Source organism: Macrobrachium nipponense, chromosome 23, assembly GCF_015104395.2.
Source record: "Macrobrachium nipponense isolate FS-2020 chromosome 23, ASM1510439v2, whole genome shotgun sequence".
Taxonomy (NCBI): domain Eukaryota; kingdom Metazoa; phylum Arthropoda; class Malacostraca; order Decapoda; family Palaemonidae; genus Macrobrachium; species Macrobrachium nipponense.
Genome location: NC_061090.1, coordinates 13489614 through 13504613, shown reverse-complemented (window position 1 = coordinate 13504613; position 15000 = coordinate 13489614). Strand labels below are relative to the sequence as shown.

The following is a 15000-nucleotide window of genomic DNA, read 5'->3' as shown; positions in this document are numbered from 1 at the left end:
CAATGAACGCCCAGCTTTAGTTCATTTCCTTCAACTAACTTTTTACTTTTACATTCCTAAGATGCTCAGTTGGATTTTGGGACATTTCGCCACCACCGATAATTCTCATGCAAGCAATATAATCCTAATAAAGAGGCCTAATGATGAACGCCAGTAATAACTAACAAGTTGGGACTGAAAATCGATACGAAATGACTGTACACTGAAAGAAAAAGCCAAATTTACGCCAGTTAATATGCCCAGGATGTATGATGACGGGAACACAATAATATACGATGTCGAAATGATTCGGAATACATTATATCAACGGAGAATATTGATGTGAATGAGTACAAACGCTCTGGGTTTGATATATAAACAACGAATGCAATTTATTTTTATTCTAAAAACCTTTCTGATGATAATGGGTCAGAAAATGTACTATGTAGCACGTGCCCCTTGACGCTACTGTTAGAACCAGTCGAGATGCTAAAGACTTAAGCCTAAAGGAGAAAAATAAAACAATGTCGACCTAAAAACGTGAGCTGGCATACTTATGAAGGACGTGACAACGCCAGTTATAGGAGTTATTCATATAGCATAATTCTGTATTAGTCACATGCTCATGTGTCTCTACAAAAGATTTGCCAACGTAAACTTTGGTACCTGGCGATCTCTGGCACTGACACAGACCCGAGACAGGTGTTCAAAGGCCCACACTTCACCTTTTGTTGAGTATTAGGGTGTAACTTCTGGTGTTTCACTCAGGATAGTCTCCGGAAATGATTACCAAAGAAACTGACTACCTAGCGCATATTTTATATGAAATGGAAGGGAATGGAATATTGAATCTAGGCCACAGGCCAAGCTCTGGGACCTACGAGGTCGTTCAGCGCTGAAACGGAAACTGGGAGTAGAAAGCAAACCTCCCAATGTTACGAGAGGTTGGATAGCTAGATGGAAGAAAGAGAATATGAAAGGAGGTACAGTAAAAGATATGAAAGGGGTTGCAGCTCTGGGCCGAAGGGACGCTGCAGGAACCTTTAGTAATGCCTACAGTGCACCCCGTGAGGTGCACTGACGGCATTAACCCCTACGGGATATCTTATTTGGAAGTTCAAATGACTATAAGTCATCCCTCGTTGATTACCAAAGTGCGTACGTGAATAAACTAACTGCCAACTTCAAACACCACCATCAACCCTCCTTCATTATTCACTAAGCGATGGTATTCTCAAGCAACTAGAATCAACACAAAGTATATAGCCAGGGTACACTTGTTCACAAAACATAACATTCAAATACTCCTTCATATTACGACATTCTTCCCACGCGTCAGAGCATCATACAAATTTAGACGTGGCCTACCTAACACACAAATCCATTTTTTTCTATCCTCAATGCCAACAAGAGTTACATTCATATTTTCTCCGACGAATAAAGCGGATTAGGATACTCTAGCAGGAGGAAATATTTAGCATTCCTCCTCAACACTAGAGTGCATTGAATGTGCCACCATATCGCCGTTAATTAAATTAAATAACCACCGAGACGTCTCCTTACTGCATTAAGTTCTCAAACATACTACTCGGTCTTCTCTCTCTCTCTCTCTCTCTCTCTCTAAATGTATGTGTATATTTATGTTACATATAAAAATAAATCTTATGTCATACATAAAACTAAAGCTATCCATGTATGTATGTATTTATTTAAGTATATGTAAGTATACGTGTATGTATGATATATATATACTATCATAAAAGTAAGTGACGCAATTATGGTACATGCAAAAAAAGTCACTTGAATTTGACAACGAAATACGTACAAGGAAAGATTTTCCTTGAATGTGAGCTCAAAGGATTAGTTATAATAGCACTCCCATTTAAAATTACACAACACATCAGTCCTTTAGCTGGTTGTTATGAACAAGGTACACACATGAGGCAGACATCCTGACTGATATACCAGGAGCTGGCGAAGGCCCGACTATACTTATGTACGAATCAGTGTTTTCGATGTGAAAACAGCTTATAATGGAATCACTGAAGTGATGATTTCAGCTGAAACTGAAATGACGCCTAGTCTACTAACTAGACTGTTTTGCAGGATATATAATGAGGAAACAAAGACTGATAACTGGCAAACGGAAGTCGTAGCTAAGATGCCAGAGAAAGGTGACCTGACTGAAAGTGGTAATTATTAAAGGGATTTAGAATATGTCTGCTGCAATGAAATATTCAGTATGCTGAATCTCAGCTAGATAAAAGAAAAAAAACTGATCAAACTTTGGAGATGAACAAGAAGGCAAGAACTCCACACATCAATCTCCTGACAGCTTTTCTGATTATGAAATGGCATTTGACAGATTTCACAGAAAATAACAAAAGACGGGCTTGTGTGACTATGATATGATAATAATTTATGAAATCAAGCCAAGCACTCGGGTACTTTCGGCCTTTCAGAACTTGCGTTTCTGTTTATTATCTAAAGCTAAATTGAACTATCCATGAACGAAGCAGATGTAAAGCTCATGATGGTGGGATCTTGTCAAATGATTTTTGTACCAAACAGTAGGGGCTAAACAGAGATGTTATTCCACCTTCGATGTCTTCCCTTCTCATGAATTTGTGGACAGAGATAGAAGAAACTTAGTTGGGGTAACGAAGGAAACTTGACAGACACAGAATATACATCTGATGCCGTTTCAATCAGCGCAATCTCCACGAGACTTACAAAAATTATTTAACAGAACGCATCACATACCTAGAGAGATGGGACGCAAAATAAGTACAAGAAGATCAGAAGTAATGAGAGCATGGTGTACACAACAGTATGAAATAACATCAACTGAGGTTTAATGAGTCTGAATCCTTCACTTGCTGTACAGCGCAGGTTCTCTTGACTTGAAAATACGTGAAGACTGACAAAAGTGGCAAATAAAAACAATGGCAAAGCTAAAAAAAATATATATATATTTGGAAAACAAAGAGATTGAAACTGCATTCGAAAGAACTACACAATTCTCTCGATTAAAAAAATAAAAAAGGTGCCACCCTGCCCTGGGCAGGGCCGGGCATGCCCATTTAGATTCTCTAGTCCTCTACTGATCTAGAGTGAATTATGTATCAGGTTAGCCGACTTTAATAATGGGTCACAAACAGAATGAAACGGCTATAGGCTTAGGAACCAAACGACTTACTGAGAACCCCCTTCCGGTTCTGGAGCTACTATACTTTCAAGGAGAAAAAGTGTAGATCGTTATATTATATATATATATATATATATATATAATATATATATATATATATATATCTATATAGATTATTTTATATAATATAGTATATACTACAACATATATTAGTATATAGAGATATCCATATGAATAAATGTGTGTGCACTTGTGGTGGACTTCACCGCCCACCATTGTAAGGTTCATTCAGCAAATGCGAGTTTACAAGGTCAGTGGCCTGCCCCCTACTAGTTCACGCAGATTTAAATGGTTACCGGTGTCTGTTTGTGTTGAAGTAAATGAGCATGCTTCTAGCAACCTTGCCCCCACACACGTTAAGAAACCAGAAGGTTGTGTACCTTTCCGATATACCCACTCTCAAAACGGCATATATAAATCCCCTAGAGCCATTCCTCTCCAAGGAAATATATATATATATATATATATATATATATATATATATATATATATATATAAATATATATATATATATATATATATATATATATATATATATATATATATCTTACATGTGTAAATAATAAACACCTCGTGAAGCTATCCCTTCTGAAATAAAAGAATATAAGGTACACACACACACATATATATACATATATGTACATACATACATATATACACATATATAGATATGTGTGTGCAGCTATGGTAAACACTGCATCCAGAAGAACAATTTGAATGACATGACTCGAATTTCCAAGAGCCTCATCATTTAAATAGTACCAATATATTATTATTATTGAAGATTATTATTGAAGAAACTGTTTAAGAAAACGATGCTTAAACAGCATCCTGCTGACTGAAGGATGGCAATTAACGGGGAAAGTTCTGTTAATTAACAACGTTTATAAACAGGTTATGTTTACATCAAACATGAACAGATTTCTAATTTCGAACTGTTAACTTTCGTTTTGCAGAAATATTTAAGTGTTTACGATTCTCTCCATAATTTCTAACTATAGGCCTAGTCTACTTAACGACCAGATAAACTTAACACAAAAGACTGGCGCAAAGCTTAGTTGGTACATTACGCAATAACAAGCCTACCAACTACAATAAAAATGTATAGCATTAGCCATTTATCAAAACCTTAACAGCACATTTTTATTTTCTCTTCTGATAACATCTATATTTTATGAGAAGACAATCCAATTTATTCAATAAAATTTCCTATTACCGGTTACCGGTAATATTAGGCTAAGACCTCGTTCTTTTTTTAAGCAACCAAATATTAAAGTTCGGCCATAAACACATAATGTGAATCCCTAACAGATGTTATGAGAGAGAGAGAGAGAGAGAGAGAGAGAGAGAGAGAGAGAGAGAGAGAGAGAGAGAGAGATGAGTAAACATCAAGCGGGACTTAATTTACTGATGAGTAATGCAGGAGAAAGACTTCTTAAATAACAGAGGGGCAGTTTCTCGGGAGAATAAATAACAAATGCATGCAACTTTTAACCTACTTGAACTGTAAATATTTGGGTATTGGTAATTTACTTAACAAATAAACCTTAAATTACTGATTAAAAGGACCCTGTTACTTACCACTATGCTTGGCAGCGATCGCTCCAGTGTGGCGAAATGTGTAGTCTAGACCTACATCCAACTCCTCTCCGTAGAACAGCCGCACCACCACAATCCATCGAGATGTCCTCTTCACCACGGCACTATTTTCCATTACAGAACTTCACCACCACAATCCACCTCCCGAGGCCTTCTCCCTTTTCCCCTCTTCGGATTCTCACCACATCATGATGGGGGGGGGGGGGGGGGGGGGGGGGGGGGATTTTTAATCACTACACTGAAAATGCGAAATCGGTGGGGCTGGTTCTGCTCGACTAGCACAAGGAATAGATTTTACTGCTGACCCTCATCAAACAGGTGTACTACTAGATGCAGGTGTGGTGGGGACCGTGGCACACTTTCAAGTGGCACCTGTTGTGCTCACAAACTCGAATTGGGTGGAACGAGCCGACGTCCAGTAACAGAGATCAGGAGGGGTTCGTTTTTATCTCTGGTCGTCTCCCGCTCTCCTGCCACACTCGCCCAGTAGGCAACTCTCAGCCCAGCACTAATGTCTAAATATCGGATCTCATTGCCACACACCACTGACCTTTACAAATATGCCCCCATTCAGGTTAACACTAGAAAACCCATTCACATGTTCCTAAAAACGATTTCACTCGTAAGGCACTTGTGGTGTATTCTAAAATAGAAAATACTCAGCTCATGTGGAGGACATTTTAAAGGGACTTTCAGAAAGTACGTCCGTGCCAGACGTATGATGCGTTTGTTTATGCGTGTGCAGTTCTCTCTTGCTATCATCCACCTCGTTAAAACTCGAGCACTTTATCATCTTACACAGCCGGACGGATTTATTCCATGTCTCACTGCTAACTTAAAATGAGAAAATATTACTAAATGCTTTTGGTGTGCCAGCGAACAGTTTGAAAACTGCTGCAGGCATCAATATGCATCGATGGTACAGACACGAAAACACAGCAAAACGTTTATTGTAACAAAATAATAATAATAATAATAATAATAATATTTAACAGACAACGGCCAACACTTTCGACACGGGAGTGTCCAAAAAATAGCATGAAGTAACAGTGCGTGACGTCATGATAGGGCAAATTATAGCAGCCCTTTACCAAGCGGGAGGTAAAGGGGGGAGGGGGTGTTTACGGTGACAGGAAAGTACGAAAGTTTGGACAGGGAAAATAACAAGAAGTTTCTGATTGTGGCCGGTAACTGATACTTTCAAATCATATTCAAATGAATGAAAATAGAAAAGCATTACAATATAGACAGTCTGATATAATTTTAATTTAATAATAGATAAAAAAAATGCATTTACTGTATAAAACAAAACTTATATCGTTACATTGATCTATAAATAATCCGTAAAGAAATATTTGTTTGAAATTACATGAGGCAAGTCTAGGTAGAAAACCACATTATAGAGAAACAGTGACACTGTTCATCTCTCGCTCTCACTCTCGTTAAGTTCAAAACATCTCCCCACAGAGGTTAAAGCCCTTCCGGTTCTCTTCCGAGTTGCCAGGTGGTTTGCGGGAATTAAACAGCAGAATTTTCTCTAGCGGCGGCGCGGGAATGATGGATATTATTGCCTTAAGTTAATTCATAGCTATCTTTCTGTCTCCCCCTACTTATCCATCAGTAAGTGCGTGCGTGTATGTGTAAAGATGAAGAAACGTACAAGAATAAACGAAGGGTGAACAGAATGTCATTACCCCTTTTCAAATGACAATCTTATTTTATTTCTATGATGCTTTCGAGAGAATCGCGTACCTTGCCTTCTTAATTCAAGCAGCTTCGAGAATCTGACCGTTGAACCGACACATAGGCCTACTTCTATAGGCAATTTACAATTACAGTTTGTTCTGTGGTTAGCATTGCTTATATAGTTAAAATGCCAGAATTGTCATGCGTCTATCTTAAGATCGTTGGAGCTCGATTTACCTCTGGAGTAGGTTTTGCCAATTACACCCTCATAGAATTTGTTACAGCCTTGCGAGGAATTATGTGCATGCTCGTATTTTTGGAAGTTTGCCTCTTTCCTAAGCTTGGACACAAGTGGCCGTTGTGCCGATGGCATTAGGGTTGCTAAAAAAAATTGTTAATTCTCTGTCTAAAGTTCCATTTTCATGTAGTTATCTTACGGTTATCGGACTTTGAGTTTGTTGTGGAGGTATTAATAAAATCTGATATGTTTTATGAACCGGGGATTTGAGGGAAGACGCTTGCTTAGAAATCATTGTGAATTCCACATCTCTATACTTGAGGAACAAATGCCTAGACAGGTAAAAATATGAAGCTAAACAAGTCCAACCCATACTGTAAAATTCATGCCAACGTAAGAACTGAGTTTTCTATTTACTGTGAACTTGGACGTTGTGATAAAATATTAGTTATTCCACCTTTTCCAATTCCACGTTGAATTTAATGCTTGGAACGAGCTTGTGCAACTGGTAGATAAAGTATTATAATCTCCACGGACCAAATTCTAGAATGTCAATATTTTGTCCACAAACATCAACCAGATCATGTCTTCAGTCTCAATGAGGTTTACCATAGCGGTTTCGCTGTGAACCAGATATGCTAATACTGATCTGCTAAAAAGTATCTGTATAGTACAGTGCCTATGCTCTACCAAAATTTCTGTTCATAAAAACTACCATTAAGTGAAATGAGTTAATTGGAGACGCATAGTTCCACTAGCTCTACGGCCTCTTCTAAGCCTAATTAACTATAGTGAGCATACGGTGCCAGTTTGTAGGACTAAAATACTATCCCGTCTTTCGCGCGCATCTTTGTAATTGTGGAATGCATAGCAATGCTTAACAATACAATATTGTAGAAAGAAGGACTTGCCTTGTTAAAAATAAATAAATAAATAATAAATAAATAAATAAATAAATAAACTGGGTTAACAAGAGAAGTCAGAAAAAGAAAAGGAGATTCGCTAGCCATTTAGAAATTTTAGGCCTATACATGAAAAACCACGCTCTCGAATGATAGGTTATAACGGGAAATTATACGTGTGTGTTTTTGGATGCCAATTGAAATTAAGGCAGCTTTGGTTTCATTGGTGCGAGAAATTCGAGCCAATTAAAACGGATCAATCAAGGGGAGTAACTAATGAGGAAATGGAAGCCATTACACACTTTCAGAAGTTAATGAGAACAATTAGCGTTAAGTTCCTTAATAAGCATAAAAAACCTTATGTCACCGAAACACTGGAACAACTGACATATTTCCTGTGTTTACTTATTATTGAGTCTATGCTTCAACACCCTTTGTCGTTATTTTTTAATCACACACGAATTTAATCCATTTTTCTTCTTTCTTATTTATCTTTTGTTGAAGTTCTGGTATTTTATCCAGTGGAAACTTACTTCTCAAGTTCCGGTTAAGTTCAAAAGAAGGTAGCTCTTATAATAATAATAATAATAATAATAATAATAATAATAAATAATAATAATAATAATAATAGTTCCACTAGAATGTAGGTCTTTATCAATAATATTAATAACAAAAATAATAATAATAACTTTTCATATAAAATCCTTTCCTCTCAATGTGTTCAGTTACATGATCTTTTGTTTGTGGGTTTTCCTGTATGTTTATTATTCAAATTCCTTCACAGTTCTAACTTACGTTACTGACTATTTTATAAGGAATTAGTCTTTTTGATTTCCGGTTCCCTGACTTTTTCAATCTGCTTTGTATTTTCAATGTTTTCTTACATTTGTTTAGGTCGTAACGGTTTAGTTTCATTCCATCAGTTTTATGTTTTATTCCGTTAGGCTACTTTTTTCTGTCGAAGTTGACTTCACTTCTAAGTTAAATTTTCTGTGATTTTTTTTTTTTTTTTGAAACACAATCAACTGTCTAGAGCTATAAAACAATGAAACCTACCAAACTTGGCACCCACCATTTCAAGTTGCTCTCAACTATAAGAACAATGCTTTGCTGGCTTCAAAATGGTAGGTCAGGGAAAAGCGGAGTTGCCGTAAAATATTAAATAGACAAACAAGGGATAGTTATGGACAAATTAAGAACTTTCAACCAAATTATAAACAAGTTCATGGAAACCTGTCTTGAAGGAGAAGAAATGAATAAACAAATATAGAGAACGCATCAGTAACAAGCCCGTGTGCAGGTCACATGCCAGCCCTCACGGTGTGTATAAATTCAAAGGAAGTGGTTATTGCAAGCATGCACCATCAAGCCCTTATGTCAGCTCGTGCAAGTGTCACCAAAATAAGCAGTTAACCTGACAAGACAAGCGCGCGCTAGATCACATGAAGCAAGGTGACCTCAGAATCGCTTTCGGAAAGGCTGGATAAATGGATAACGACAGTTTAATCCTTCTTTCGGTCTTTATCACCGTCGTAGGATTTCTCTAACATTTACCCCTTCTCAACTAATGTTATTTTACGCTTTTATTTTACCTCTAGTGAAGGCGCATAAGCCATACAGCTTACATGTCAGAGATCAGCTCCCAGCGCTGGGTCTGACGTCATCGCCCAGTTTGAATGCCAACGGACACACACGTACACCGTGACACGGCGGAAATAAGTCTCCTCGGAATCGGACGAACGAACCACCCGCTGAGACTGTTTTGAAACTTACACCTTCATCCATATTTTTAGGACGTTCGAAAGCAATGTCTAGCCCTTGTCCGAAATGAACCAAGATTTGCTTGCTTAGAAAGGGCAAACAGATCAGAGCATCATTACACAATAACCTGAGATCACTAGAGAAGTCACATCAATAAATCTCTGTGTATGTAAACGTTTTGTTGTTATTTCATATAGCATTAAAGTACAGCTTACACTTATCTCATTTCGATGACGCATTCGCGTTAGTACATAGTAACAGTTATATAAGTACATTCGGTTGCCAAGAAAGCTACCAGCCAAAATAGGCACCATAGGTCACAGTTACCCTATATTCGACTCATGAACTCGATAAAATAAGTTGATATCGATTGCATGTCAAATATTACATGTCATCTTAGGGATAATTCACAATGCATTGGAAATGCGATTTTATTCTCAACAGAATTATGATGGTTGCCTAAATACAAAATCATATAGGCTACACACAAATCATTCGTAACCATGTATTTAACATGAGATTTACACACACATATATATGTGTATTTATATACGCTCTTTCAAACCCAGTAGAAATAACTCCTCAATATTTCTTTAAGATACAGTAAAAAGTATTCCTTTTCTATGGGTATTTCTGATAGCCTGACCATGCACCCCCAGTGATCGAAATCCTGTTCCCTCTACGTTAAAATTCCAGCAATTTCAAATTCCACTTTCATTCTCTCTCAGATCTGATGGATTCAATCAATCTTGATAGGTAGATCTGTAACTAGAGAAGCAGCCACATTTTTCTAGTCTCATATATCAATTAATATATGGCGTCAGTGACCCTAGAATTTCGACATGAATTCATTTCTTCTCGAAGATCTTTCTGATCCAGTTCTCCATCTATAAGTCTCAAAATTTTGTTGTCTTTATTCTCTGGCCATTTAACCCTTAAATACCAGGCGGATAAGATGTACTTGCATTACCACTGGACAAGTCTTCTGGGTTCGGGTGGTAAGAGCAGTTGCCGGTGAGTTTTTAGATATTTTTAAAGATATTTCATTTTTATCCTCTTATTTTGTGAGAAATTTAGAAGAAAACAAGTACAAAGGGGATAAAAGGGAGATAAGTCTTTTATTCTGACAAAATGTTAAAACTTGAGGAACTTAATTGATTTTCATAATTTGCATAATAAAACCATCGTCTATGCATACGTGATACTGAAACAGAAAGTTAAATTTTACTATGAAATAACACCATACAATAAGTGTAGATATAAAAGACGATGAGTTCACTATCTAAGTTGCTTTAAAAGATGGTTGCATGAAATTTTTTTTAATTATAATGCATGGAATACTAGCTTTCGGGTATTTTAGCGGAACTGAAAATAATCCATCATTCTTTTCAGATGACGATCAAGGATATGTTTTTAAAAATGTGGCTTGTGACCAGTACTGAGATTAAATTTCTTGACTGAATCTGCTACAAATTGGCTATTGTACTTTCCTTTTATTTATTTGTTTTTTAATCTTTATTTTTTACAGAAATAGACCCATCCTGTACTTAAGAAAGTTATAACTGCAGCTTCTTCGCCTGAACTTTACTATCGCTAATGTATTCCAGACTTCTACCAAACAGTCTCTGAAACACCTTGAAACCAGTTCTCGTCTTTCAGATCGTCAGTATGGCTTCTGTGAGATGATATGCACGACGAACATTTCCTTTGTTAATGGTGATTGCCCCTTCAGTCCGCGGGGCTTAGAGAACTGTTCAGTTACTCTTGTTACATCAACGTTACTTAACACCGCCTTCGCATATAACTTTTATCAAAACCATGTGAATATATTATACCAGTCTTTATCAAATCCATTTCAACTTCGTTTTCTGAACGTGCAATATCTGTTATTACAAAGGGCTTACTTTTCAGGTTTTAGTTTTCTGTAAAACTACTGTGCCGGCTTTGTCAGTCCTTCCTCCCTCATATCTAAAAAAGCTACTGAGGCTAGAGAGCTGAAAATTGGTCATTTGATCATCCACCCTCCAATCATCAAACATACCAAATTGCAGCCCTCTAGCATCAGTATACTTTATTTTATTTACGCTTAAAGTTAGCCATAGATCGTGCATCTGGCAGCGCTTTCCGGAGCTTTGTGATGCACCCTAACTCTACCGGATTTGGTGAGCAACTGGAGAGCTGCCGGTGACCGACAACCGTTCATAGTTGATGGTTTTATACAGCATTATACGTTATCTTCTTATTTATCTATCAATAATTCTAAGCTACACCTATTCATTCATTCTCACATCGAAGATAGTTACAGCCAGTATTTCAAAGTGAGCTCAATAAACTAAATCGTTTCAGTCTACTATTGCAAATTTGTTTGTGAAAATGTCACCATTATGATAAACTCCACTACGCAAATATATAGAGTTGAATTTAAGGTTATTTTCCAATCCAATCATGCCACATCAACAGTAATTGAAGGGAGGTGTATGGTACTAGTGACATAGGTTGTTTTAGTGTGTAGTATGTGTATATTATTTGATTTAATGAGTTGAAAGCGTTGTCTGTACAAAAAAAAAATAAAAAAAATAAATTATGCCCTTCTCTCCCTAATATGTATATATATACTATATATATATATATATATATATATATATATATGTGTGTGTGTGTGTGTGTGTGTGTGCGTGTATGTGGGTGTGTGTGTGTGTATCTATGTGCGTGTACGCAATTTGTATAGACTAATATATGTATGTGCGGGTACGTTTCTTGTGTGCATATTCAATACCACTCACCATCCTAAACACGATTTTATTCAACATATTATATATCAGATGTCTGCAACCATACCAGACTTAATCTATAGTAAGAAGGAACACCCTAGGCCTATTCCTTCCACTCGAGGACAAGCATTTTAAAGGCAAAATCGTGACCGAAGAAAATGTTTATAATGGTTGATAAGACGAATGTAAAAAAAAAAAATGAAAAGAATTTTAGTGTTCTAGCCATCTCTGATGTTCTCTTCGACAAAGGAGCCAATCGCTTCAGAACAGAGAACAGAATGATCTCACTGTCTCTGACCCTAGTCTACTGCACACTCGACGTCAATCATCATCCAGAGGCAACGTGCAACGGAATGCAATGTGCCATGAGATGGCTATGTGGTGCTTTTCTCTTTATATATATATATATATATATATATATATATATATATACATATACATATATATACGCAAGTGTATATATACTCTATATACATATATATATGCATACATATATAAATATATAAAATGTATGTATACTGCAGCACTTCCATACGTGAAATATTAGTGTCATGAAAAGGCTACGTGAAATACTAGGGCTACGAAAAGGCTACGTGAAATACTAGGGCTACGCGAAGGCTACGTGGAATATTAGTACTACGAGAAGGCTATGTGGTGCTTCTCTCTCTCTCTCTCTCTCTCTTACTTTTCATACTGCAGAACTTCCTGTGATATACCAGTTACCAACATAACTCAGTCAATAAAGTTAGAGTGCTCGCCTAAGCCAATCGCATGTGATTCATAATATATGACATTTATTCAAATTTTTTTACTACTTATGCGTTTTCGAGAGCAGAATAAATACAATAATTTGAATACATTCTTGCACATAGTATATCCTTAGGGCATAAAAACAATTAATACGCCTATCATATTACAAAATCTCATAGTAACAGATGCGTTTTGTTCTAAATGGAGAAAAAGAGAGTTAGAATAACTATATACTCACAACTTGAACGTTACCATAAATCAGATGGAAAAATCCAGAAATTTCTATAATAGAAGCATCGACGAAAAGTAAGGATTAATTGTAATACTGACTCACAAATCCGTAATTACAGCTCGTTACATCACCTCACGGGTCAGGTGTCACCTGCAGATCGAATTGCGGTGCGAGGAAAAGGTCGATCAACAGATATTCGACGTCTAGGGCAACTCAAAACCAACACACGACTCCACTCAGCGCATGCGCGACTCGTCTGACACGGTCACAAAAATGAACAAGAATGCGCCTAAGTTTCTTAGGCCCAATCGAGTTTACTCTACAGCGTATAATGCTGTCCATGAAAACTTTCAGCCTTGGCCAGGTGGTGGCCTATTCTATAGCGTTGCCAGACGCACGATCATAGCTAACGTTAACCTTAAATAAAATAAAAACTACTGAAGCTAGAGGGCTGCAATTTGGTATGTTTGATGATTGGAGGGTGGATGATCAACATACCAATTTATAGTCCTCTAGCCTCTGCAGTTCCTAAGATCTGAGGGCGGACAGGCAAAGCCGGCACAATAGTTTTCTTTACGGAAAACTAAAAAGTGAACACTCCCCTCCCTTCTTCCATAAGTACAGACCTTTTCCTCCCCAGCCTCGCTGTGCAATCTCTTCTTACTTATCCCTCGCTGTGGGAGAGGCTCTACCTCATTCATTTAAAGACCACACCTCCTCCCCCCTCACGCGCACCCTCCCTTCCAAAGCTCCCCTGTCTGCTTCCCCTTCGTCACCTGTTCACTCACCCCCCCTCTACCCTCCCCCCCATCAATACAACACCACAGCTGAATAAATCCGTCACATGACTCACTCCTTCAATAACATCATCGCCAGACTGCGCTGAGGAGCGTGGCTGAACAATAATGACACTTTCCGTTCTGTACTTTGGTGAAATTTAGTTTTCCCTTGATATTTTAATGCTTTCTGCTTTGTTTCATCTTTTCTCATAGACTTCTTGTCTGTTATTACAGTTTCCTAAAGAGGTTATTGTAGTTTATCTTTAAGAGAATTTGTTATTTCCTACAACTATTAAATAGACATTTTTCTGGTCTGTTATTACAGTTTCCTAAAGAGTTTATTGTAGTTTATCTTTAAGAGAAATTGTTATTTCCTACAACCATTAAATAGATATTTTCATTTCATTTTTGCTCGCAGGTTATATAATTTTTCTGAAGAACTTGCCACTTCCTAATTCTTCCTAAATATTAGGAGCTTAGATCTTATCTTTACAAGAATATTTACTGATCTTCGTTATCCTCATTCTTAATATTTAACGAATATTAACAATATTCAATTTCTCAAATATATGACTAACCTTGTGTTAGATAATATCCTGTTACTTCATACAAATTGTTTTGTTTGTTTGTATGGTGCTTTTACGTTGCATGGAACCAGTGGTTATTCAGCAACGGGACCAACGGCTTTACGTGACTTCCAAACCACGTCGAGAGTGAACTTCTATCACCAGAAATACACATCTCTCACTCCTCAATGGCATGCTCGAGAATCGAACTCGTGGCCACCGAGGTGGCAGGCCAAGACCAAAAACTGACAGCGTCAATATTTTTAAATAAAACGTTTTCCGAGCACTTGTTTCGTTATTACTACTTACGGGCTGCTTTAGGAGCAAGAGCCCGTGCTGGTACAAAGTCAGCTAAATCATTAACAACAGTTATTTCTAATATTTAATAACATTAACCATCGACTTAAAGTTCAACTGTTTCTGAATATTAACTGAATTTAATGCTTTTTCATGTCATGCCCAACTTTAAATCATTCATTGCCATCATTATCAATTCATCATCTTTCATTTTCAAAGTTTTCATTCATTC

At 37.1% G+C, this 15000-nt stretch overlaps 1 protein-coding gene across 3 annotated transcripts in view; it reads right to left on the bottom strand.

The window, feature by feature from the left end:
• The window catches only part of LOC135198695 (uncharacterized), a 325058-nt gene that overhangs the window by 293153 nt on the left and 16905 nt on the right, over positions 1 to 15000 (bottom strand). Inside the window, exon 2 of one of the 3 annotated variants that reach the window (XM_064226592.1) lies at positions 4769 to 5616. In XM_064226592.1, the coding sequence (XP_064082662.1) occupies positions 4769 to 4901 (133 nt within the window). In that variant the 5' untranslated portion in view covers positions 4902 to 5616. Of the gene's footprint in view, positions 1 to 4768; positions 5621 to 15000 lie in introns of those variants that run through there. The other 2 variants (XM_064226600.1, XM_064226544.1) reach the window with 2 other exon arrangements.